The sequence below is a fragment of the Oryctolagus cuniculus genome, chromosome 5 (genome assembly GCF_051225735.1).
Source record: "Oryctolagus cuniculus isolate XC-2025 breed Fujian yellow rabbit chromosome 5, ASM5122573v1, whole genome shotgun sequence".
Taxonomy (NCBI): domain Eukaryota; kingdom Metazoa; phylum Chordata; class Mammalia; order Lagomorpha; family Leporidae; genus Oryctolagus; species Oryctolagus cuniculus.
In genome coordinates, this window is record NC_142871.1 from 128,608,598 (window position 1) to 128,632,511 (window position 23,914).

The 23,914-nt window shown below is 54.9% G+C and overlaps 2 protein-coding genes across 4 annotated transcripts; one reads left to right on the forward strand and one right to left on the reverse strand.

The window, feature by feature from the left end:
* Nucleotides 1-895: 895 nt before the first annotated feature.
* Nucleotides 896-3,471, reverse strand: TSPO2 (translocator protein 2). Of its 3 annotated transcripts, none has more exons than XM_051854759.1 (4): nucleotides 3,353-3,471; nucleotides 2,006-2,196; nucleotides 1,500-1,641; nucleotides 896-1,322 (listed from the first exon to the last, which is right to left on the reverse strand). In XM_051854759.1, the coding sequence occupies exons 2-4, from the start codon at nucleotides 2,176-2,178 to the stop codon at nucleotides 1,113-1,115; spliced, it is 525 nt and encodes a 174-aa protein (XP_051710719.1). In that variant the 5' UTR covers nucleotides 2,179-2,196; nucleotides 3,353-3,471; the 3' UTR covers nucleotides 896-1,112. The 3 variants fall into 3 exon arrangements, with proteins under 3 accessions (XP_051710719.1, XP_051710720.1, XP_089189372.1); XM_051854760.2 differs by having other exon boundaries at nucleotides 3,365-3,465; XM_089333246.1 differs by having other exon boundaries at nucleotides 1,148-1,322; nucleotides 1,447-1,641.
* A 3,866-nt stretch (nucleotides 3,472-7,337) lies between these two features.
* On the forward strand, nucleotides 7,338-20,434 carry UNC5CL (unc-5 family C-terminal like). Its single transcript, XM_002714706.6, has 9 exons — nucleotides 7,338-7,653; nucleotides 14,587-15,032; nucleotides 15,489-15,789; nucleotides 16,451-16,713; nucleotides 17,188-17,289; nucleotides 17,530-17,597; nucleotides 18,727-18,827; nucleotides 18,948-19,061; nucleotides 20,068-20,434. Exons 2-9 carry the CDS (start codon nucleotides 14,648-14,650, stop codon nucleotides 20,288-20,290), a joined length of 1,557 nt encoding a protein of 518 aa, XP_002714752.2. The 5' UTR covers nucleotides 7,338-7,653; nucleotides 14,587-14,647; the 3' UTR covers nucleotides 20,291-20,434.
* The last annotated feature ends 3,480 nt before the right edge of the window (nucleotides 20,435-23,914 follow it).

Genomic DNA, 23,914 nt, shown 5'->3' on the forward strand with positions numbered 1-23,914 from the left:
TGGACAATAGCAGTCCACTACATCACACTTGGCAGAGCATAGAAACCCCCTGGCATGATCGCTCAAGCTTGGAAGTGGATAGGCTGCACCAGGGTTAATGATAAAATGTGATTTGTCTATGTCCTACAATGATTAAAACCAATACCTGGGTTAATGTCAAGATTATAATTAAAATTGTTAAGATTGTAACTGGTATTGTCAAGATTATAATTGATAACTAGTTTTGCTGACCCCAGTAACCATGTATTCCCCCAATCCTAGCAACCATGTATTCCCCTCCCGATTCTGTGGTTTACGCTTTTATAAACCCTGTTGCTTTGGGCTTCAGGGTCGAGAGTTCTTTAGGGCATGAGCCCACTCTCCAATGCTGGCAATAAAGGACCATCAAAATTATTTTTTTTTGACAGGCAGAGTGGACAGTGAGAGAGAGAGAGAGAGAAAGGTCTTCCTTTTTCCGTTGGTTCACCCTCCAATGGCTGCTGCGGCCAGTGCACTGAACTGATCCGAAGCCAGGAGCCAGGTGCTTCCTCCTGGTCTCCCATGCAAGTGCAGGGTCCAAGCACTTGGGCCATCCTCCACTGCCTTCCAGGGCCATAGCAGAGAGCTGGACTGGAAGAGGAGCAACCAGGACAGAATCCGGTGCCCTGACCAGGATTAGAACCCGGGGTGCTGGCACCGCAGGCGGAGGATTAGCCTATTGAGCCGCAGCACCAGCCCAGGACCATCAAATTTTATCAATGTGTGGTGCTCCTTTGTTTACACTTGCTCAGGTACAACAGACACACATACATAGACACACACATACATAGACACACACACAAACACATGCACACATACACACAGGTTTCTGTTTCCCTCTGCAGCCCCAGACATACATTCTTGTATACACTTCACCTTTGAAGTCAGCGGCAGAATTTTATTATATACGTGCAAACGAAGCTCCCCCTCCCCATTTCTCTGAATTCTGAAGACAAATGACACGAGGGGACCCGGGATGGTGGCCATGTCATCGGGGCAACCCTAGTTCCCAGGCTTGCCTGCATTCTCTTCCCTTCCTCTCCCTCATCCTCCCGCCTCCTTGCTGTCCCCGGTCCTCCCTCCTCTCCCTTGTCCTAGGGCCTCAGGAGCTCTCCTCTGGCCGTGGGCTGGGGCTGGTGCTCTGGGCAGAGGCTGTCCCTCCACAGGCGATAGGTGATGGCAGCGGTCACGGTGAGCCAGGCCAGGTAGGGCAGCAGGAGCAGGGCGGCCAGCTTGTTGATGGGGTGCCAGATCAGCGCTGTGCTCACCACCAGCCCGTAGAGCAGGAGCAGGTGCAGCAGGGCCTGAGCAGAGGGGCGGGTGGGGGAGGGGCATGCTGGCCTTTGACCTTTCTGGAGCATCCTGGCCCAACCAGCCCGGGGCTCTCCCACCTGTTGCCTGTCTGCACCTACTGATCTGCTGCATTACCTGCTTCTGGGGCCTGATGGTTTTACCTTTGCCTTCAGGCATCCGGTGCTTACCAGACCAGGGCTGTGGGCTTCAAAAAAGAGAACCAGGACAGCCCAGCTGATGGCCAGCTGCGTGGCATAGAGGCCGAGAGGCAGGGCCAGGGGCCACCCGAAGCCCCCTCCCAGGTCCTTCCACACCAGATAGGAGGCGTAGCTGTGGAGAGACGGTCACAGAAGCACTCAGCGGGGGTCGGGGGGAGGATTCCGTGGTACCTGGAGGAGCCGTGTGGCCACAGGGACCCTGGGCTCCAGGAGGGAACACTTGAGGGCTGGACTGGGCAAGTGGGTCTGGGCAGCATCGGAGGAGAGGGGAGGGGGTGGGAGGTCCTGGGCTTGTGGGGTGAGGGAAGGCAGCTTGGAGAGGGGCTGGCTGCCATGGTGGCAGGCGCAGGGCGTTCCCGTCTGGGGAAATCTACTGCAGAAAGCAAGCTGGGTGCCAGCCCTTTGGTGGCTGCTGTCTGGCAGGAGCTCAGATACAGGGCATCTGTTCGCGCCCTGTGTGAGAGGCGGGCACTCACCCCATGACGGAGAAGATGGTGGTCCACACGAGCAACATGACTTTGTAGGGCGGGCACCAGGCCAGTTTCCGTGGGCCCTCACACCACCCTGACATCTGGTGGCTGGTGACCAGCCAGACCAGAATGAGCCCCAGGTGGGGGAGCACCACGAAGACGGCCCCTTGAGGCCGCATTCACCGGGGGAGGTGGCTCTGGGAGGGCAGAGAACAGGTGTGTGGTGAGCCTTGCGTTTCATCCTCCCCACCGTGTCTCTGCGTCTGTCTCCACCTCCCAACCCAAAGCTCTTCCCCGACCAGAGACCCCAACAGGTCTCCTCCCAGAGGCCCTTCCACCGTCCTTGGGCGCAGCGCCAGTCCTGCTGCTCGGAGCCATCGCCAGCCCTGCCCCACTGCTTGGCCTATTTTCCGGCTTCCAGGGACTCATTTTCTCCACGGCTCTCATGGGGCTCTTGGAAGATAGTGTCTGGTGTTGGTAACTGCTTCCGGGTGGAAGGCTTCCCTCCCTCAGTGTGTGTCTGAGTCCTGGAGGTCAGGGCCAGGTGTGACCGTCTTTCTAACCTTCCTTAGCAGGTGCATAAGGACGGCGACCGTGTCCCACCTAGGCTGGCAGGGTCCCGTTCTGAAGCGGGAGCCAGGCATTCCTGGGGCTCTGTTCAAGTCCCAGATGGGCCAACCCATCAGCCCCAGGCTTATCTCAGCAGGTCAGGCTGGCACTCTCACTTGGCCCACCCAGGCTGGCCTCCCGTGCAGCTTACAACTCAGTCAACTGACAGGGCACATCCCTTACTCCGCAGCCTCCACACCCACCGAGCCCTAGAGCCTCGTTGGGTGAGGGCCCGCCTACGTCTATGGCCAGAGGGTCCGCTACAGACATAACCGCTGCATTTCTTTGAAGACAACAACCTCCTGGTCTTTGATTAAATAGCACCCATGCTCATCTGCATGTTGCTTTGCATGTTATTTGCATGCGGGACGATGGTTGGACCCTCCTCCAACCAAGGCCCCACCTAATATCATTCTCATCTGCTCAGGATAGTCCAGCTCCTCCCCCAAGACTGTTGGAAACTGAAAGGAAGAAAAACATCTAATTATTTTCCAGTTCTGGAATAACGGTTTATACCATCCTTTCCTGTCAAGGGTCAGGGCTGCTTGTCCCAGATGTTCCTGGGATGGGGCTGACCCACACACCTGCCAGGACATCAGCCCATTTGTCTTTCTCTGCTTCTTGCCATCTGTTTGTCCATTGCCTGCCTTCCCATCTCTGTAGCTCTGTTGTTGCCTATTTCTCTGCCCTATGTTGGACAGTCTGGCCCTCCCCTCCCCCACCCTCTTTGCTCCTAATACCCACCATTCCCAGTACCTCCTTGTTCCTGGGCCTTTCTGTTCTGGGTAACTCCGGTTACCACAGGCAGCACACCTCCCTGGCTGGTGCCTGATGATGTGTGACGTGTGGGAGGCACAGCTGGGGTGGGTGGGGTGGGAGGAGGGAGGGTGGGGCCCCCAGCTGGTCTGCCTTTCTCAGTTGACAAGGGTGGTGACGTTGGTGGGGGAGTGTAGGTTGCTGCTTGCACAGCCCCAAAGGGCTGCTCTCAGCAAGGGTGCCCCTGGTCTGCCGGGTCCTCCTGCGTGCCCTGCCTCTGCAGGACGTCCCTTGATGCAGTGGTTTGAGGGTTTGACACTGTGAGACCTGCCCGAGCCTCCCCTGACAGCTCAGCCCCAGGCGGCCGCACTCTTGGTGCCTGTGAGTTCTGCATCACGCGAACCAGCTCTAGGTCCCTGGGGGTGGTAGGGGCCCTCAGATTTCTCCAGAGCCTTCTTGCAACTGGGGTTGTTCCCAGGTGAGGCAAACCCCAGCTTTGAACATGAGTTCATGATCCATGGACACAATTCCCGGCTGGAGTCCGCCAGTGGTGGGCGTGGCTCTTCCTGGCCAGGAACTCCACCTTCACAGGTCTTGCAAAAACTCCTGGGACTCCAGGACTCAGAGGGGAAGGCAGCCGGCAGGTGCAACAGGGCAGGGAATCCAGGTAGGAGTGGCCTGGCGCTGCCCGGCGGAGTCCTACTCCTCAGCCTCCCTAGAGGGGACAGGCGGGAGTGTCCCTTCTGTTGGCACAGTCCCACGTGACTCAGAGCTTTGGACAATGAAAATGAACCGCTCCCGGTTTTGTTCCCCACCAGTGCTCTGGGAGCCCCTCCCCCGCTGGTCAGTGAGCAAGCGAGCCTGTAGCTCCTCCCCAGGCTGGCTGCCCTCCAGCTGTGCCTTGGTTACATCCCCCCAAGCTGGGGGACCTGACTTCCCTGGGAGCTGTGTCTCTTGCCTTCTCATCTTCACCCAGTGAGGGGTGGGGCTCAAGGGGAGGGGTTAGAGCCAGGGACAAGTGAATCATTAACTGAGACGACAATAGAAGTTACTTCGTTTGTTTTCTTTTGGTTTTGATGGATACCTAAAATTCCCCGTGTATTTATGGGGCGCAATGTGAGTCTTTGATCCAGGCACACGTGATGTAATGCTCCCACTGGGGTAATTAGCATGCCCGTCACCTGGAGCATTTACCATTTCTTTGTGGTGAGAACATCCATAGTTCTTTATTCTACGCCTTGTTGTTAACTGCGGTCACCCCACCGTGCAGTAGCTCCCCGGATTACATCTCCTTATCTCACTATAACTTTGCACCCACTGACCTGTCTCCCCAACCGCCTGCCGGCTTTCTCCAGGCTCTGCTGTCTGCAGTTCCATGTCTCCTGCAGCACCGTTTGCAATGGCTAACACAGGGCATCTATCCAAGTCCATCGATGGATGAATGGATAACACAACAGAATTAAAACAGAAGGAGCCTTGATAAAGGCGGAGCGTCTGTCACTTGCAGCAACACAGGTGGACCCGTTCACTGAATAAACCAAGCTTGGAGAGGCGAATGCTGCAGGATCCCGTGCACAGGGGGGAATTCTAAAAGCCCGATCTCATAGAAGCAGCAAGTAGCAGGTGGCAGTCCCTTATTTCCTACAGGAGATGATGACTGGGAGGCCGCCTGGGGGAGTGCAGCCCGCGGCTCCTCAGCTGCAGGAGGCCAGACCACGGCATAATTCTTACCCTTTCTTGAGCTCTCACTCTGGGGCAGGCACTGTACATGCATTAGCCCCATAATGACAGCGATTATGACACAGAAGGTAGATGTTGCGACCTGTATTTGACACACAAGGCCTCTCAGGGGCTAAGTAGTGTGTTTGAGATTACATAGCCAGGGCCGGCATTGTGGCTCAGAGGGGAAAGCTACCGCCTACGACGCCTGCCTTCCATCCTGTCCCAGCTGTTCCACTTCTGATCCAGCTCTCTGCTCCCAGTCTGGGAAAAGCGGTGGAAGATGGCCCAAGTGCTTGAGCCCCTGTCAACCATGTGGGAGACCTGGATGAAGCTTGTGGCTGCAGCCTGGCTCAGCCCTGGTTGGCACATCCACTTGGAGAGTAATCCAGTGGATAGAATCTCTCTCTCTCTCTTTCTCTCTCCCTCCCTCCCACTCTGCCTTTCAAATACATAGATTTATTTATTCATTTGAAAGCCAGATTTACAGAGAGGCAGAGGCAGAGAGAAAGATAGAGAGGAGTCTTCCATCTGCTGGTGGCCACAATGGCAGGAGCTGAGCCTACCTGAAGCCAGGAGTCAGGAGCTTCTTCAAGGTCTCCCATGCAGCTACAAGGGGCCATCTTCCTCTGCTTCCCCAGGCCAGGAGCAGCTGGGACTCGAACCAGTGCCCATATGGGATGTTGGCACTGCAGGTGGTGGCTTTACCTGCTACACCATGGCACAGACCCCCATAAATAAATCTTCTAAAAGAAAAAAGAGTCCATGGCCACCAGGTGGGTCACTTGGGCTCCAGGTGGGCAGTTCAAATACACCTTCTGCCCTCCCAGCTGGTCTATCATTCATTCATTCAGTCAGTCATTCATGTCTTCACAGGACACTGATGTGTAGCAGTCTGTCCAGGAGATGAGGAGACAGCAGCAAACAGAAGAGGCAAGTCCCCTCTGTGGGGGACTTTCTTACTGGTGGCACCACCCCTCCTGGCAGACTCTAAGGGAAATGACCCCAAAGTTTAGTTCTCCCCCAACAGGCGGCGTCCCTGCCAACTCTGAGTGCGGGTAGTGGAGAGGGCTCTGGGTGGCGAGAAGATGTGGGTGTGTCTCTGAGCCACTAGCAACATCTGAGCTCTCAGCCTCCCAGTGCCTCTGGCGAAGGTGGGCGGTCTCACAGCCACAGACAAGGAGGAGCCTGCTCACTGCACCCTCAACAATAATATAACTTCCTGCTTCAAACTGCTGGAAGAAAGGACTTGGAACGTTCTCGCTGCAAAGAAATGCTAAGCAATTGATCTGATGAATATGCTCACCACCCTAATTTGACCATGACACAACATATATAAGTATGAAAACATCTGTGTTTTTGGCACCAGTGTTGTGTCACAAGGGCTTAAGCTGCTGCTTGCGATAGCGGCATTTCTTATCTGAACGCTGGTTCTAGTCCTGGCTGCTCTGTTTCTGTTCCAGCTCCCTGCTAATGTGCCTGGGAAGGAGGTGGAGGATGGCCTGAGTATCCGGGTCCCTGCCACCCACGTGGGAGACCTGGATGGAGTTCCAGGCTCCTGCCTGCGGCCTGGCCAGCCCTGGCTGTTGTGGGCCTTTGGGGAGTGAGTCAGAGGATGGAAGAATCTCTCTGTCTCTCTGTCTTTCAAATAAACAAAATAAACCTTTTTTAAAAAAATCACGCTGTGTCCCTTAAATATGTACAATTGTTATGCGCCAATCAAAAATAAGATAAAGCTTAAGAAAAAACACCAAAGAAGTGCTTTATCAGCTTTTAGCTCAGTCCCTAGAACGGGACTTGGGGGGCAGAGCTGTCTCAGCTCCCTGGACCTGCTGCATTGGCATCGCTGGGTAGCTTCCTAGACCTGCAGAGTCCAGTCCCCACCTCAGACCTACGGATTGGAACCTACGTTTTAACAAGATGAATCCCATGCATGTTCTTTTTTTATTATTATTTTTATTTTTTTGACAGGCAGAGTGGACAGTGAGAGAGAGAGACAGAGAGAAAGGTCTTCCTTTGCCTCTGGTTCACCCTCCAATGGCTGCCGCGGCCGGCGCGCTGCGGCCGGCATATCGCGCTGATCCTAAGCCAGGAGCCAGGTGCTTTTTCCTGGTCTCCCATGGAGTGCAGGGCCCAAGGACTTGGGCCATCCCATGCACGTTCTAATTTGAGAAGCCCTGGCTAAGATTTCTGCTCCCTCTTAATAGCCTCTGGCTAGGGGCAGCCACTCACCAGCAGAGGGCGCCGTAGGGAAGGGGTTTCAAAGCGCAACACCTGGATCCAGGCTGCGTCCCTTCCTCTCTCCTCCCAGAGTTCAGCCAGAGTCTACTGACTTCTGGGATCCTCAGCGATTCTCCTGTTTTGGCTCGACTTTGCCAGCGGACAAGGACGCTTGCCCTCACCCTGTTGTAGGGCTGCCGGGAGGCAGGACTCTGCCAGGAAGCTCCAGGCCACTCCTGCCCGCGCTCCCCGCCCATCTCCACTGGTCGGCCGGCCTCTCTGTTTCTCAGAGAAGGAACTTCTGTCCCTGGACACGCGGCAGCCACCTCTGAGCGCTGCTGGACGGCCAGGTGAGCACACCCCCAGGGGTGCCTTGGAGGAGGGTAGGCATTTGTGACGGGGTCACCTGGTGCCCAGTGGAAAGGCCAGGTCTCTGAGCCTGTTCTGGAGTGTGGGGACCCTCTGCTGGAGGAGGGGTGGAAAACGGGCCCGAGGGAGGAGCCAGGGCATGAGTGTGCCCACTCTGAGCACCTGCGGTGTGCTCCTGACCCATTCATCCCTGGACCGTTCACTGCAGTAACCGGAGCTCCGTCAGGTGCTGGGGAGCCCCGGGGAGAAGCAGTGGGGCCGGGGAAGGGCTGAGAACAAGACCTTGCTGCAGGAGATTGGATCTTTGTGCAGCTGCCTAGGGATGGGTGGGGCCAGCACCCTAAAGAACCCTCACTTTGGGGAATGGCTACCCAGGATAACCTGGTGCCTGGGCAAGACAGACTGGAGGGGTGGGCAATGAGGAGGAAGCGCTCAGAGTTGGCAGCCTCCAGACCACACCCAAAATCTGGGACCTTTTTCCTCTTCCTCCTATCCCCACCCTGCAGCGGGGGACTGGTGGAGCTGTCAGCCTGGGGGCCCTGGGGCTTAGCTGGGGAGGAGTCAGTCTGCTTCTAGCAGGGGAATGAATGAATGGGCTCCCTGTGGGTGGCCCTGCAGGGCTACGGGAGGGGTGCACGCTAGGCTGCCTTGAAGAGCCTGCGCCTGGGGACCCTGTTGCACCAGCCAGTGGGGGCAGGGGAGTTGGACTCTGGTCTTAGGAGGCCCCGGAAGGTGGTTGCTGTGGAAACAGTGAGTCCCCTCCCTTCACCGGAGCAGCCTGGCCCCTGTCACTAGCCGTGGACACCGCAGTCTGGGGCTGCTCCCTGTGGGGCCGTGAGCTCCCTTCCTTTTCAGCTTTCTTGTGTTTCTCTTCCAAGGAGGAAAGCAAGGTGCAGGGATGAGGTGGGAGGAAGCGGTGGGGAGGGGGAGGGGCCGTTTCTGGAAGGCTCTCCCATTATCCCCGCTCATCCTGCCTTAGTGCTGCTTCGTGACCCCCCAGCCATCCCCACTTGGGGAGGAAGCTCTGGCTTCCTTCTCCGGGAAATGGGGGGGGGGAGGGAGGAACAGCGGGAGGTTGCTGCGAGGGCCCTGGTGGCTGCTTTAGCCCCCTGGGACCCAGTGTGGCTCCTGGTGCCTTAGCGATCCTTAGTGCAGTTAGCACTGTGACCACCACTACTGTGGTAGAAGCCAGAGGGGTGTGCAGACCGAGAGGGACGGCTTGAGGCTCTGAGCCCACTCCCCTTCCGGTCTGCGTTCCCAACAGCTCCCAGTCTCTTCAGTCCTGAGGGTACACAGAGGCTAGGAGGGAGAGTTGTGGGTGGGTGGATGGGTGGATGGGGTGGGCCAATCACGCGTGCTGGCCTAGGGTCCAGAGTCAGTGTGGTTGGAGAGCCCAGGACAGGGCTCCAAGCCGTGAGGCTGTCAGGGGCAGGTGCGCCAGGGGGAGGCGCTGTTGAGCAGGAGGGCGTCCAGGTGGGGCTGATGCGGAGGTCCCTTGAGGGCAGGAACAGAAGGCAGAGGCTGGAATTAGTCGGGTGTAGGGGAGGGTGCTGGAAAGGAGAGGGGCTTGAAGAGCGGAATAGGAGGGGCACAGGTGGATTCTGGAGGCCTCAGGAGGAAGGCACATTTCTCCTGGAGGCTGCTGGGAAGTGTGTCTGTGGCCCCTGCCCTGGGACTGGATGAGGAGGCAGTGGCACCATTGCCCTGCCTCCAGCCTTGGTCCAGCCTCACTGTAGGCCACCACCTTTGTTTCTCTCCCTCCCTCCTTCCCTCCTTCCCCTGTTCCTCCTCTCCCTCCTTCCTTTCCTCCTCTTCTTCCCTCTCTTCCTCCTCCCACTCCCTCCTTCCCTTCCTCCTCCTCTCCCTCCCTCCCTTCCTCTCCCCTCCCTTCTTCCCTTTCTCCTCCTCTTCTCTCTCTCCCTCCCTCCTTCCCTTCCTCTTCCCTCCCTCCTTCCCTTCCTCTTCCCTCCCTCCTTCCCTTCCTCCTCCTCTCCCTCCCTCTCTCTGTTCCTCTCCCCTCCCTCCTTCCCTCTCTCCCTCCCTCCATCTCCTTCTCTTGTTCTGCTTCTGCCGCTAACTCTGATTACTCCGGGAGCATCCTGTGGTCCTGTGAGCTCCCCGCAGTTCTGTCTGGCAGAAGGAAGGAATAAACAAACACATCAGGACACTGCCTTATCATCTGCAAGTGCTTGCCACATGAGCTCACGCCATCCTCCTACTCATCTGAAAGACATCCCCCCACCCTTTTATTAGCTCTCAAAAAGAATTCAGAGTTCATACAAAACTACATGGTTTGTAGGAGAAAGTCAAAGATATAGAAATATAGAAAATGGGATTCAAGGCAACTGGCGTTCTTGTTGTACCTTCCGCCCCCTCCGTTTGTCACGTCTTTTAGCTGTGGCCCAGGAGAATGGTTTGGGAGTGTGTCCTTCCAGACCTGCCCGGACTGAGACAGCGGTCATGAGGCCACGTGCCTACTGAGCACCGGGAGCGCAGCCGGTCCCCGTGGGATGTGCCACACATGGGAAAATTCAAAGGCTTGGGATAATTATGAGAATGCAAACTATGTCGTCAGTAAGTTGATGAAATAATGACATTTTGAATATGTTGCACCAAATAAAACATATGGGTAATTTCTCCTGTTTCTTTTTACCCTTTAAGGTGGCCACTAGAAAATTTAAAATGACATATATAGCTTGCATTATACTTTATGTATGCCCATAAATATGTAGCAATAAAGTTTTGTTTTTTTTTTTTTATATTAATGAGACGAGAGGAAACCTATCTCTCTGTGACTTGCTTTTTCCACTCATAGACTTTTCTTTTTTTAAAAAAATGTTTGTTTATTTGAAAGGCAGTGTGACAGGGAGAGAGGGAGAGAGAGAGATAGAGAGAGCGAGCGAGCTAGTGAGTGAGCAAGCTCTTCCATCTACTGGTTCACTCCCCAAATGGCCACAATATCTGGAGGAATCCAGGAGCCTGGAGCTTCTTCTGGGGCTCCCTCATGGGTGCAGGAGCCCAAGGACTTGGGCCATCATCCACTGCTTTTCCAGGCCATCAGCAGGGAGCTGGATTGGAAGTGGAGCAGCCGGGACTTGAACCGGCGCCCAGGTGGGATGGCGGTGCTGGTGGTGGCCCCTCTCAGACTTCTCTGTGTCATACTCATAGCAGAGGATAGCTGTTTGCTAGATGAGGAGACCGAGGTACATTAAGCGGTATGACGAGCTTCGCCAGCCACATGGGGACCACGTGGCACTTACGTTCACACCCTCCACGTCCAAACCCGAGCTCTTTCTGCATGCGAGGAGCTTTCCGTGATGTGCATGGTCATGGGGGGCCATAGTCATTGCACGTGTGGAAGAATTGCTCTGAGCGGGCCATGCAGCGTGCGCTGGAAGGAAGGTGCTCCCTTGTGGCAGCCACATGGAAGCCAAGGCTTTATTTCGCTTGTGTTAGTTTTGTCGCTTGTGTTAGTTTTGATTGGCCATCAGTTTTGATTAGCACATAACTCTACATAGTTGTACGGTACAATGCTATATTTTTATACATGCAGACACGGTGCCATGATCAAATGGGAGTAATCACCATGTTCATCACCTTGAATGTTTGTCATTTCCTTTCCTCTACCTGTTTTAAAACATGCATTGCTGTATATACCTGTTGTGAGCAGAACACCAGACCTGTTCCTGCTAACTGTGACATGGCACCCCTTGTCTAACTCTCCCCGTGTCCTTGCCCCCCACTCCTCAACTGCCAGTAACCACTATTCCCCTCTGCACTTCTATGAGAGACACTTCTTAGAACCTCTTTATGAGTGAGATTCTGTGGGGTATGTCCCTCTGTGCCTGCCTTATTTCACCTAACGTGACGTCTCCTAGGATTTTATGCTAGTCTGTCGTGTACATATACCACGTCTCATTCTTCCGTTGCTGGATACAGGGCTTGATTCCATAGCGTGGCTGCTGTGACAGTGCTGTGATAAACACAGAATGCAGATGTCTCCTCAACAGGCTGATTTCATTTCTTTTGAATATGTATCTAGTAGTAGGATTGCTAGATCAAAAGGGAGCTCTATTTTTAATTTTTGCTGGGATGTTAAATAATTTTATGCCAACAATTTTGGCAATTGATGTGAATTGCACATCTTTCTTAAAAAACAAATAGAGAAAACTGACATGGGAAGAATGGCAATTTTTTGAATAGCTCCATATTTTTTAAGAAATTAAGTTCATTTAAAAATCTTCCCCTAGAGATAACCAAAGGCCTAAAGAGTTTCACTGGTGAATTCTACCAACCATTTAAAGAAGAACTAATAGCACAATAATATATGCCTTCAGAAAACAGAGCAAGATCAGACATTCCTCAACTCATTTTAAGAAACCAATATAACCCTTATATAAAAATCTAATGTGTATAAGAAAAAAATTATACAACTATAGTTCTAAATAGTACAGGTGAAGACTCTTAACTAAGTATATAGCAAATCAAGTCTAGAAAAAAGTAAAAATAATATGTGGATTACTAGATTTTTCTTTTCTTTTGTGAGTCTGCTCTGTTGAGTTTTGTACATTTGTGTGTTCTCATGATGGCAGTTGTCATCAATTCAATTCATTTTTAAGATTTATTTATTTATTTGAAAGGCAGAGTTACAGAGGGGTGGAGGCAGAGAGAGAGGTCTTCTATCCATTGGTTTACTACCCACATGGCTGCCAGAGCTGGGCCAATCTGAAGCCAGGAGCCAGGAGCTTCTTCCGGGTCTCCCATGTGGGTGCAGGGACCAAGGACTTGGGCCATCTTCTACTGCTTTCCCAGGCCATAGCAGAAAGCTGGGCTGGCAGTGGAGCAGCCGGGACTCGAACCAGCACCCATATGAGATACCAGCACTGCAGGCGGTGGCTTTACCTGCTCCATCACAGCAGCGACCCCTCAATTCACTTCTAATGTAGGATTCCCATAAGCATTTCTTGTAGTGCCAATCTGATGGTGATGAATTCCTTTAATTTTTGCTTCATATGGAAATAACTTACTTTTTTCTCGATTTTTTTATGGATAGCTTTGCTGGGTATAGAATTCCCAGCTGGCTTTTTTTTTTTTTCTTTCAGAACTTGAATATTTCATCCTATTCTCTCTTGGCATGTAAGGGTATATCTTTAATTTATTTATTTACTTATTTATGTTCATTTTCTATGAAAGGCAGAGAGATGGGGAGGGGAGACAGAGAGAAACAGAGATTTTCCATCTGGTGGTTCACTTCCTAAATGCCTGCAACAGCTGAGGCTGGGCCAGCCCAGTCAGTCTAGGGCCTCTACTTGGGTGGCAGGGACTCAAGTACTTGAGCTGAGTTTGCAACCTTGCAGGGTGTGTGTTAGCAGAAAGCTGGACCAGATGTGGAGGAAGTGGTAGCCAAACAGGTGCTATGTGATGTGTAAGTGTTTTAGGAGGTATCTTGGCTGCTGCACCAAGTTTTAGCAAAGTCTGCCATTAATCTAGTGGGGAGTCCCTTATAAGTGACTTTTTTCCTGAAGATTTTACAATTCTCTTTTTATTGATTGATTGGTTTACAATTTTACTATAATGTGCTCTGGGTATTTTTCAGTTGAATCTATTAGGGATTCTTTGGGCTTCCTGGGCCTTGGTTCTTTCCCAAGATTTAGAATGTTTTTGGCTATTATTTTATTGGATAGATTTTCTATTCTTTTCTTCTAAAATACTCATAATGTGAATGTTTGCTTCCTGGTGCCCAGTAAGTCTAGAAGGCTTTCTTTTTCCTTTTAAATTTTTTTCCATTGGACTGACCTGTTGTCTTTAAGCTCAGAAATTCTTCTGCCTGCTCAGTTTTGCTGTTGAGGATCTGAACTATATTTTAAATTTCATTTATTGAATTATTTAGCACCAAGATCTCTGATTTGTTCTTTTTTTGTGCTCTCTCTTTGCTAACTTTCTCATTCCTATCATTGATGTCATTGAATTATCTATGTCTTCCCTTGTATCTCATTAAGTTTCCTTGTAATCATTTTTTTGAATTCATTGTTGGACAATTCATTGATTTTCATTTCTTTGTGGTCTGTTGTTAGAGAGTCATTGTGTTCCTTTGGGGATGTCATGTTTCCTTGTTTTTTCACGCTTCTTGTGCCTCTAATGGTTTTCCTGCACCTGGTAGATCAGTTGCTTCTACTAGTTTTGTAGAGTGACCTACACAGTAAAAGATTTGCTGCTGACAGAGTGTCCTAGGGTGCTGGTTGGGTGTGCTGTGCTGGCTTTGGGTTTAGGTGGGCACTTCACTGTGTGTGTGCAGTTCCTTTACCTTTCCCTGTGACGTCAAGTCCCTCTTGGTTCAGGGTTGATATTGAGAGAGATGGAACAGCAGACACTGTGTGCTTACTTCTGTTGTTTGTGAGGCCATAGTGTTTGTCCCTGCTTGGCACCATCTAGTGCTGGGCTCACATATTCTTCCACTATGCTTTGCTGATGGAGACAGGATGGGAACACCTTGCCCACCTGGTTAATGTGATTCCAGAGGCTCAGTGAGCAGGTACTGACTTGGGGTCACGATTGTTGGGTTTTGTCCACCACTAGGTTTCACCATAGCAGGCCTGGTACTGGGCCTGGTACTAAGGCTGGCCTTCATCCTCTCATTCCCCCAAGCAGGAGACACATTGTCCAAGTTGTGTGGCTTATAATTGGCGAGCAGGGCGATGCAGACCACTCCTTTAATCACACTAAACTACGGCCTCTCACCTGGCTTCCTCACCTCTTGTAAAGGTGGCTTGGTGTGTGAGTAGCTGTTCAAATTGGTGTCTCTGTGGAGCGACTGTCAGTGGGGGATCCTACTCAGTGGCCATCTTTGGAATTCAAGCCTTGACCTCCACGACTTACCATGGTTTAACCCAGCCCTGACCCTTTCCTTCCCACAGGACACTGGCCTTGGCTGGCACAGGGGTGTGGGAGAGCCGGCAGCACTGAGTGACCAGGCGGATGTGTGCTCAGGAAACTTCCTTCCAACCCTCCCCATTCCTACTGCTGGTGGGGGTCCCGGTGGCCAGTGTCCTCCTTCTGGTCCAGTGCCTTCGGTGGCACTGTCCTCGATGGCTGGTGGGGGCCTGCTGGAAGCCAGATGCCCAAGAGGAGCCAGGATCTCAGCCTATCCCCCTGCCAGCAGATGAGGCCCCCAGGCATTGCCCACCAACTACTCTGCCGGAGATGGCCGCCTTCTACCAGGAACTGCACACACCTACCCAAGGCCAGACCGTCGTGCGCCAGCTGATGCACAAACTGCTGGTGTTTTCTGCTCGAGAGGTGGATCACCGCGGCGGCTGCCTGATGCTCCAGGATACCGGCATCTCCCTGCTCATCCCTCCAGGTAACCGTTCCCAGAGGACGGGTGTTCGGACTGGGCATTAGGGCACCACACCACTCACTCACAAGCATCCACATTGGTTTGAAAATTGTTTCTATAGTTTATCAACCTCAAAGATGGGCATAGTGTCTATCTTTTAGGACAGCTTCCAGGCAGGTGAGAGCCAAGTGCTTGTTCTAATGAATCACTATGGTGACAGGTCTGATACAGATGGAAGAGCACTGTTCACAGGTTCATACCCTGTAGGGCTGGCAGTAGCCCTGGATGGAGGGGCGGTGGCTTGCTTAGGATTATACCATACAGTGCCCACTGTGGTCTCACTCTTACCCCAGGCTGCTGCCCTGCTGGGCACCCTCTCCTGGCTCCCTGCTCCACCTCGTCTCTCCATTCTGGCCTGGTCTCTTTCCGAGGCAGGGGTGTCTTGCCTGCCAGACCCATCTCAGCTCCCCATCTCCACAGGTGCTGTGGCCGTGGGCCGCCAGGAGCGGGTGTCCTTGGTCCTGGTGTGGGACCTGTCGGACGCCCCGTCGCTGTCCCAGAGCCAGGGGCTAGTGAGCCCTGTGGTGGCCTGTGGCCCCCACGGGGCCTCCTTCCTGAAGCCGTGCCTGCTCACGTTCAAACACTGTGCCCAGCAGCCCGGCCATGCCCGTGCCTACAGCAGCAACACCACCCTGCTCGATGCCAAGGCCTGGAAGCCGCTGGGCCGGCCGGGGGCCTACACCTCCCGGGACGAGTGTCGCATCCATCTGTCCCACTTCAGGTAAGCAGGTGCCCATTGGCTTGTCCCCTCCTCCTTCTGTTGGGAACTGCTTCCTGATCGGTCCAACACGGCCTGCAAATCCCTTGTCCCAGGGTCTCTCTCCAGACCCTCTGTCCCCACATTCGCGGCAGCTTGTCCCATTTAGCCCCGTGCAGGATGGTGTGTCTCACGGCTGTCTGTCTCTGCCTGTCTGGAAGTGACTAACGCAGCCCCATTCCCACCTCTGTCTCTGATACGGTCCCCTCTCTTCTGTGCTGATGTCACAGCTGTCCCCGAACTCTGCAGAGCCAACCCCACCCCCACAGTCCTCTGCCTCCCAATCTCCTTGCCACCCACTGACTGGAATAGGGCCCTACGTGGTGCCCTCCACCCCCAGCTGAGCCCACCTTCCCTCTGTCCCTTGCCCCACAACACCTGCTGGCTCTCCTCCCCACTCAAGGACGGTCACTGTGATGTGCTCACTCTCATTCCCCCGGCCGCACCTCTCCCAAGTTCCTCCCTATGTGCACCTTCCCCCACCCCCAGAAGTGCTCTCCTCTCCTCCCTGGGAGGCTCCCACAGAGTCCCCTCACCAGTGGGAGCCTTGTAGTAGGTGTGCTGGGGTCTTGGCATCCCCCGGCAACCCTACACACCTCTCCCCGCCTCCGTTCTCCCTCCACAGCCTCTACACCTGCGTACTGGAGGCACCCATAGGGCAGGCTGCCCACAAGTGGCTGCAGCTGGCTATCTTCTGCTCGCCGCTGGCACCAGGGCAGACACACCTGCAGCTGCGGGTCTACTTCCTCAACAACACGCCCTGTGCCCTGCAGTGGGCCGTGACCAACGAGCAGCCTCATGGTGGGCGCCTGCGTGGGCCCTGCCAGCTCTTCGACTTCACCGGGGCCAGGGGTGACCAGTGCCTGAAGCTCAAGTACATCTCTGAGGGTGAGGGAGGGGGGCCAGGACTGTGGAGAGCCCCACTGGGAGGAGGGATCAGGTCCTCCCGCCGGGCCAGGAATCCCAAGGTTCTCCCCTAGACTCAAGGAGGCCTCTTGATTTTGCCCACTTCCCCCCCTCTGCTGCCCACTTGGCCCTTGCCATCCTGCCCCAGGATAGGGTGATGCCAGACAGGGGTGGGGAGGACAGGAAGTAGGGGTATCCCAGTCTTCTCTGTTGGGGTCCTCTTTGTTTGTGGGTTGGGCTGCTGCGATTGTCCATGGAGCCCCTGTGTGTCTGTGGTTGTGGACAGGGCACATGTGTGTGGCTGCTTCAGGGGTGGAGGGGGGCTGCGAGAGTCAGGGGTGTGTGGTGTAGGAGCAAGGCCACTCTCGAGGGTCGCACCGAGGCTCTGGAGAGTCCCACCCACTCCAAGCCCTCCTGCCTGGCCCCTGAGTCCCTCGCTCTCTGCCCCCTCCCCAGGTTGGGAGAATGTTGACGAGAGCAGCTGCCAGCTGGTCCCCCATCTCCACATCTGGCACGGAAAGTGCCCCTTCCGCTCCTTCTGCTTCCGGAGAAAAGCAGGTAGCCCAGGGGCTGCCCTCTCCCCTCCCCTCCCATCCCAGTGAGTTGGAGGCTCTGCAGCCCCCGTCCTCGCCACGCCACAGGCCCTCTGCTAAAGGCCGGGGGCCCCGGCGGTTCCTGGCAGAGAGGAAGCCGGAGGGTCCTGCCCCAGCTTCTGCTCAGTCCCAAAGTCTTCCTGTGGAGTCCCTCTGATTCCCCAGGCTCCCCTGTACCTGCTGTGTTCCAACCTTCTCTTGGCAGCCAATGAGAGTGAGGATTGCTCAGCATTAACCAATGAGATCATCGTCACCATGCACACCTTCCAAGATGTGAGTCGGTGCTGGAAGGACCTGGGGTGGGGATGGGGGGCCTGGGCCCATGAAGTAAGGTCTTGATCACATAACCAAACAGGCAAAGCCCCCTCTGAGGGGCTTAGGTTACCCTCTCTCCCCGACTCTTTCTTGTCTACCCATGCATGAATTCAGCAGGAGATTAAAAGAACCAAACCCTAGAATACTCCCTTCTCCCAGCGCAGGGGGACTGGGGCATGGGGGGACGTGGTGTCTTTCTAGGCTGATGGCCTGCGTCTGAGGTCATGTTTTCTATCGTTGGCAGGATGGGCGTTAGCTACTTCCCTGCACCTGTCACCCCAAAGCTAGGGTGCAGTCAGGGTGAGAGTCTTTGGGGGCCCATGGAGACTTCTTCACCAAACTCCCACCCCCCACCTATTCATTGGCACCTTGCTGCAGGGAGGGGAGTCAGGGAATGTGACGGGTGGCTTCCGCTACTGGCTGCCCTCCCCCTGCTTCACGTCCCCGCCCAGGCCTCCTCCTGGTGGCTTAGGATGCACTGGTTGGCTTCATGTCCCTGTTCCCAAAGAGCTCAGTGGGCAAATTTTTTTTTTTTTTTTTTTTTTTTTTTTTTTTTTTTTTTTTTTGACAGGCAGAGTGGACAGTGAGAGAGAGAGACAGAGAGAGAAAGGTCTTCCTTTGCCGTTGGTTCACCCTCCAATGGCCGCCGCTGCAGCCGGCGCACCGCGCTGATCCTGGCAGGAGCCAGGAGCCAGGTGCTTTTCCTGGTCTCCCATGGGGTGCAGGGCCCAAGCACCTGGGCCATCCTCCACTGCACTCCCTGGCCATAGCAGAGAGCTGGCCTGGAAGAGGGGCAACCGGGACAGAATCCGGCGCCCCGACCGGGACTAGAACCCGGTGTGCCGGCGCCGCAAGGTGGAGGATTAGCCTATTGAGCCGCGGCGCCGGCTTCAGTGGGCAAATTTAAGGCTGAAGGTGGGGTCCTGGTGCCAGGGCAGCAGAAGGTGGAGGGTTGTAGCTCCCAGTATAGTGTGTCTGGGAGACAGGATGCAGAGGAGACACGAGGAGTGGAGGGAGGCCCCAGCTTCTTCCCCGGGGGCTGTCTTGGGACCCCCTCAATGTGCTCCCTGCCCCTCTGTTGACTTAGGGCTGGGAGACCAAGTACATGGAGATCCTCAGGTTCCAGGTGTCTGAGGAGGAATCCTGGGCAGCACCACCCCCTGTCTCCCAGTCGCCCCCATGCAATAGGTGAGGTGGAGGTTGCTTGGGCAGCTGCCTGGGGGATGTTTGGCACTTGCCATGGGTGGGGGGGGGGAGGCCCCTGCTGGGTCTCTGAGTCCTGAAGAGAGCACCCTTTCTCCGCTGCAGGCTGCCCCCAGAGCTCTTTGAGCAGCTGCAGATGTTGCTGGAGCCCAACAGCATCACGGGCAATGACTGGCGCCGCCTGGCCTCCCACCTGGGGCTCTGTGGCATGAAAATCCGGTAGGGAGAGGGGCAAGGGCTGAGGGGCTGGTGGGGCCAAGGGTCCTCAGGACACCGTGGGCACTGGGCCACAGACAAGGGCGTGACTTAAAAGTTGGGGAGCCCTATCCTCCTTGCTGTGTATCCCTGCGTCCCCAGTATCTAGAGAGATGCCTGGCGCCTGACAGGTGCTCCATCAATGCTTAACTTAAATCCGTGGAATGGTGGAAGGCATCGGGTCCATGGTGAGTGCTTGCCAGGCAGGGGCCCGGGGAGCAAAATGGCAGATGATAGGGTACTGTGTTTAAGGATATAGCTGGGTGCCTGGCACACACCAATTCAACAAATGTTAGCAATCATAGTGGCAATGGAGAGAGAGAGAGAGAGAAAGCGCTTCCATCTACTGGTTCACTCCCCCAGTGCCGGCAACAGTTGGGGCTGGACCAAGCCAAAGCTGAGAGCTGGGAACTGAACTGAGTATCGCACTTAAGCAGCAGGGACCCAAGCACTTGAGCCGTCACCTGCTCTCTCTCTCAGGGTGCCCATTAGCAGGAAGCTGGAATCAGGAGTGAGCCAGGACTCACACCTAGGCACTCTGGTGTGGAATGCAGGCATCCTAACTGCTAGGCTAAGCATCTGGCCCTGGAGACGGACTCTGAACTGAGTGCCCAGCGCCCAGTGAGTGCAGAGGTCAGGGAAGCCTCATCTAGGAGGTGGGGCTCGCGCTGGACCTGAGAACATTGAACCGGTATTCTCGGAAACTGAACACTGGGATGCGAGATGAGTGAGACGCTGTCCCAGCTCCCAGGAACTCCCACTCCAGTAAGGGGTTCACAGGACTTCAAAAGGGGACCAAGTCTCCGGCCTCGGGCCACCCCAGCCCCTGGGAAGCAGGCCAGAGCAGCCCAAGGGCAAGAGATGTGGGGAGGGAGCTGTGGGTCTTGCTGGGGCGCCCGGGGTGGGGGAGGAGGAGCCCGCTCTCCTCCTCTCTCCTCCTCTGTCCTCCTCTGTCCACCGCCCGGGCCAGGTTCCTGTCCTGCCAGCGCAGCCCCGCCGCGGCCATCCTGGAGCTGTTCGAGGAGCAGAACGGCAGCCTGCAGGAGCTGCACTACCTCATGACGGTCATGGAGCGGCTGGACTGCGCCTCTGCCATCCAGAACTACCTGAGCGAATCGCGAGGCAGCAGCCCAGCCTCGGCCCGCGGGGGCGCCCAGGACAACCAGGGCCTGGAGCTGGACGAGAAGCTCTGAGCGGCCCCCGCGCGGGCACGGGGAGGCCGGGGGCGTGCCCCTGTGCCCAGGGAGCCCCCAGCTGCGGTTGGCTCCAGGCTGCATCCGCCCACACTCCGCAGGATTCCCACGGAAGGTGCCTGGAGAGGCCAGAGCGCCCCTCGGGTGCAGGGTGCTCCTGGCCGGCAGGGGGCGCGGGAGCCCAGTAGATGGCCAGGGCTGCCCCTGCCTCCCTGCTGCAGCTTCTCAAAGCCACGGGCCCGCGCCAGGCCACCAGTACTCAGGTTCACTAGCCCGGGCAGACTGGAATATGTGAGAGGAGGTGGGGCCTCCCCACTTAGCAGGGGTCAGCCCGCGCCCCTGTGAGCCCAGGCGGCCCCTCCAGCAGCACTGCCCTGTGGATCAGGGATTTGGCCTTGCCCAGGAGTTCAGAGAGACTTGGTGGGGCTGGGGGAGGGGAGACTGCATAGATGGAAGCCAGGAGTGAGTATGAGGCCCCGGGGCTTAGGAGCCCAGCCTGCTGGGTGTGAGGGGTAGGGAGAGTTTAAGGCCAGGTCTAGAGGCAGGTGCACTTGGCAGCGGGCCTCTGTCTACCTCCGCCCCTGCCGGTCCCCTTGTCAAAGCCGCGAAGCAACCCCAAGGGTGGTTCTCGCCCAGCCTTTTTATCTGCGGCTCTCTGACTTCGTTTTTCTGGAAGTGTCTCTGGCTCCATCTTTGAAACTGTGTCACTCTGTTCTTCCTTGACTTAGCATCTTTGTGGCTGTGCCTGGTGGCCGTGCCCTGGCTCTGTGGGTTCCCTTATGTCTCAGAAAACCCCCACTTCTCCTAGGGGCAAGTGCTCAAACCAAGGTCAGGTTTCAAAGGCTGTGAAAAGAGCTGGATGGGTGGGGACTGCTAACCCACGAGATACTGTTTGGAGTCCAGAAATAAAGGCTCAGCTCAAAGAACACCCCTCTCGGTCAACACTGACTCAGCGCTGCTGTGTGTTAGTGTGTAGAGAGGACGTGAACAGCCTTGGACTTCGGAAACACAGCCGCGGCTCCGAGTCGATTCTCCCAATGCCTTTGTTGGCAAACAGGTGTGGTTCGCTTGTTGACAGGCAGGTGATCTCTTGGGCAAGTTTGCTTCTGTATTTAATGAAAAAAGAATTAGCTTTTTCCTATGACAAATATTATATAATAAAGTATGAAAACGACCTTTCGATATTTGGCTTGGATTGGTAAATTTGGGATGAATATGAGTGGCTGTGTTTGGTAACCGTACCAGTGAGGATGGGTTTGTAGCCTGTGCTTCCAGCTTGAAAACAGGTGGGGGCGGTGTTGTGGTGCAGCGATTAAGCTGCTGCCTGTGATGCTGGCATCCCATATTGGAGCATCAGTTTCAGGCCAGGCTGCTCCGCTTCCGGTCCAGCTTCCTGCTAATGCACCGGGGAAGGCAGCTGAGAATGACCCAAGTAACCACGTGGGAGACCCGGATGGAGTTCTGGACTCCTGGTGTCAGCCTGGCTCAGGTCGCAGCCATTTGGGGGAGTGAACCAGCGATGGAAGATTTCTTTCTCCATTTCTCCCTTTCTCCCTCTCTGTCACTCTGCTTTTTGAGTAAACAAAATAAATCTTTTTTTTAAAAATCGGGTGCAGCAGGGGCTGACGCTGTGGCATAGTGGATAAAACTGTTGCCTGCAGTGCCGGCATCCCATATGAGAGCCGGGTTGAGTCCTGGCTGCTCCACTTCCAATCCAGCTCTCTGCTATGGCCTGGGAAAGCAGTAGAAGATGGCCCAAGTGCTTGGGCCCCTGCACCCACATGGGAGACCTGGAAGAAGCTCCTGGCTCCTGGCTTCAGATCGGCGCAGCTCCAACCATTGCGGCCAATTAGGGAGTGAACCAGCAGATGGAAGACCTCTCTCTCTGTCTCTCTGCTTCTGCCTCTGCCTCTCTGTAACTCTGCCCTTCAAATAAAATAAATAAATCTTTAAAAAACAAAATTGGGTTCAGCGTGGTACATCAGGGAGGTTTGTTTGCACTTCCGGGTCAGGCTCTCTGCTCCCTTTTCCTCTGTGGCCCACCCCTTGGTCCACCCTTCTGATTGGTTCTTCCCAGGCCACTACTGGGGCAGCCATTGGAAGCCACTGCCTTGGCACTTTTCCGGTTCCCTTGGCTCTGGATGGGCCTGCGAGAGTACACACTTTATCTTGGTGTCCGCTTACTTTCCCAGGGGCCCACGGGCTCGTCCCAGCCAGTCAGAGGCATAATTGTGCCTCCCCTCCCCAAAGGACGAGTCATTTTGAGGGTTTTGGCCCCTTTGGAGCTGTGAATAGAAACCGCAGGGGCCCAGTGAGGGGTTAGAATGCTTTTGGGCCCCAACTCCGATTTCTCAGAATGAGTTCTCAGTGTTGGCAGAAAGGGGCCTGGGAAATAGGGAGGTATAGGCTGCGTGATTCGGGGGGCGGGGCTTCCTTTCTCGAGTCAAACCCGATTGGTGTGTATCTGCTGGCATGTGCCGCTGGGTGCTGGGCAACTTTGCGCTCGCCACGGCTCTCACGCTAACGAGAACAGCGTCAGTCTCTTCATCCTTGGCTGGAGATATTCACAGGAGAGGGGCTCAGCCTCCTGGGCGGGGGTGGGGGGGGGCGTCTCTGAGAGCACTTCCTTCCCCCGCCCCAGCTCCACGGACCTGTGACGTGGGTGACCACGTGGGGGACCACTGGGGACACTTGGCTTTCTTTTTGTATTTCCATTACATAGAGGAACTGATCACTGCTTATGGCCTCCCCTTCGGCCCTTTCCCTGATAGGCTGCCTGCCTGGTTCCTACAAAACAGCGCATCTGTGACTTCTGCTCCTCTGCCTGTGTAGGGTCCCTTGTCCAAACTCCCGCCTGTTGGGTTTTGAGTCTGTTGGGTGTGGTGAGAGGAATGACAGGGTACGGCTGGGCCTGCGCCTGGAGGGTTAGAGCCTCCTGGGCAGGGAGGTCACGGGTCCTTGGCATCCTTGCACTGAGCAGCAGTGTTCACACTAACGTCCAGCTTTTGCTGTCCAACAGAAATACGACAAAAGCTGCACATAGAATTTTACTTTGCCTAGTAGCCTGCTGATGGCCTGGGAAAAGTGGAAGATGCCCCAAGTGCTTGGCCCCCTGCCGCCCACCTGGGAGACCTGGTTGGAGCTCCAGGTCCCTAGCTTTGGCCTGGCCTAGTGCTGACCATTGCAGCCATCTGGGGAGTGAACCAGCAGATGAAAGATCTCTCTCTCTTTCTCTGTAGCTCTTTCAAATAAATAAATAAATATTGTTTAAAAAGAAAAGAAACAGTTGAGGTCAATTTTCTTTTCAAGAGGTGGACAAAGAGAGAGAAGGAGATTTCCCATCTGTTGGGTTTCTCTCAAGATATCAACAATGGCCAGAACTGGGGCCATGGTGAAGTCAGGTCTCCCCTGTGGGTGGCAGGGACCCAACTACTTGAGCCATCACCTGCTGGATTGTCAGGAAGGTGGAATCAGGTGTGGAGCCGGGACTCAAACCCAGGCATTCTGATATGGGGTGAGGGCATCCCAGCTGGTGCCAACCTCTAGGCCAGATGCCTGCTCCATATACCAATGTCAATTTTAATCATATATTCTGTTAAATCTAATCTATCCAGGATGTTGCCA

Coding starts and splice junctions, on each gene's coding strand:
- TSPO2 (XM_051854759.1), bottom strand. CDS start 2,178: ATGCGGCCTCAAGGGGCCGTCTTCGTGGTGCTCCCCCACCTGGGGCTC. Junction 1,642..2,005: donor ACCATCTTCTCCGTCATGGG/GTGAGTGCCCGC, acceptor GTCTCTCCACAG/CTACGCCTCCTATCTGGTGT. Junction 1,323..1,499: donor AAGCCCACAGCCCTGGTCTG/GTAAGCACCGGA, acceptor CCCTCTGCTCAG/GCCCTGCTGCACCTGCTCCT.
- UNC5CL (XM_002714706.6), top strand. CDS start 14,648: ATGTGTGCTCAGGAAACTTCCTTCCAACCCTCCCCATTCCTACTGCTG. Junction 17,290..17,529: donor CTGCTTCCGGAGAAAAGCAG/GTAGCCCAGGGG, acceptor TTCTCTTGGCAG/CCAATGAGAGTGAGGATTGC. Junction 19,062..20,067: donor CTCTGTGGCATGAAAATCCG/GTAGGGAGAGGG, acceptor CGCCCGGGCCAG/GTTCCTGTCCTGCCAGCGCA.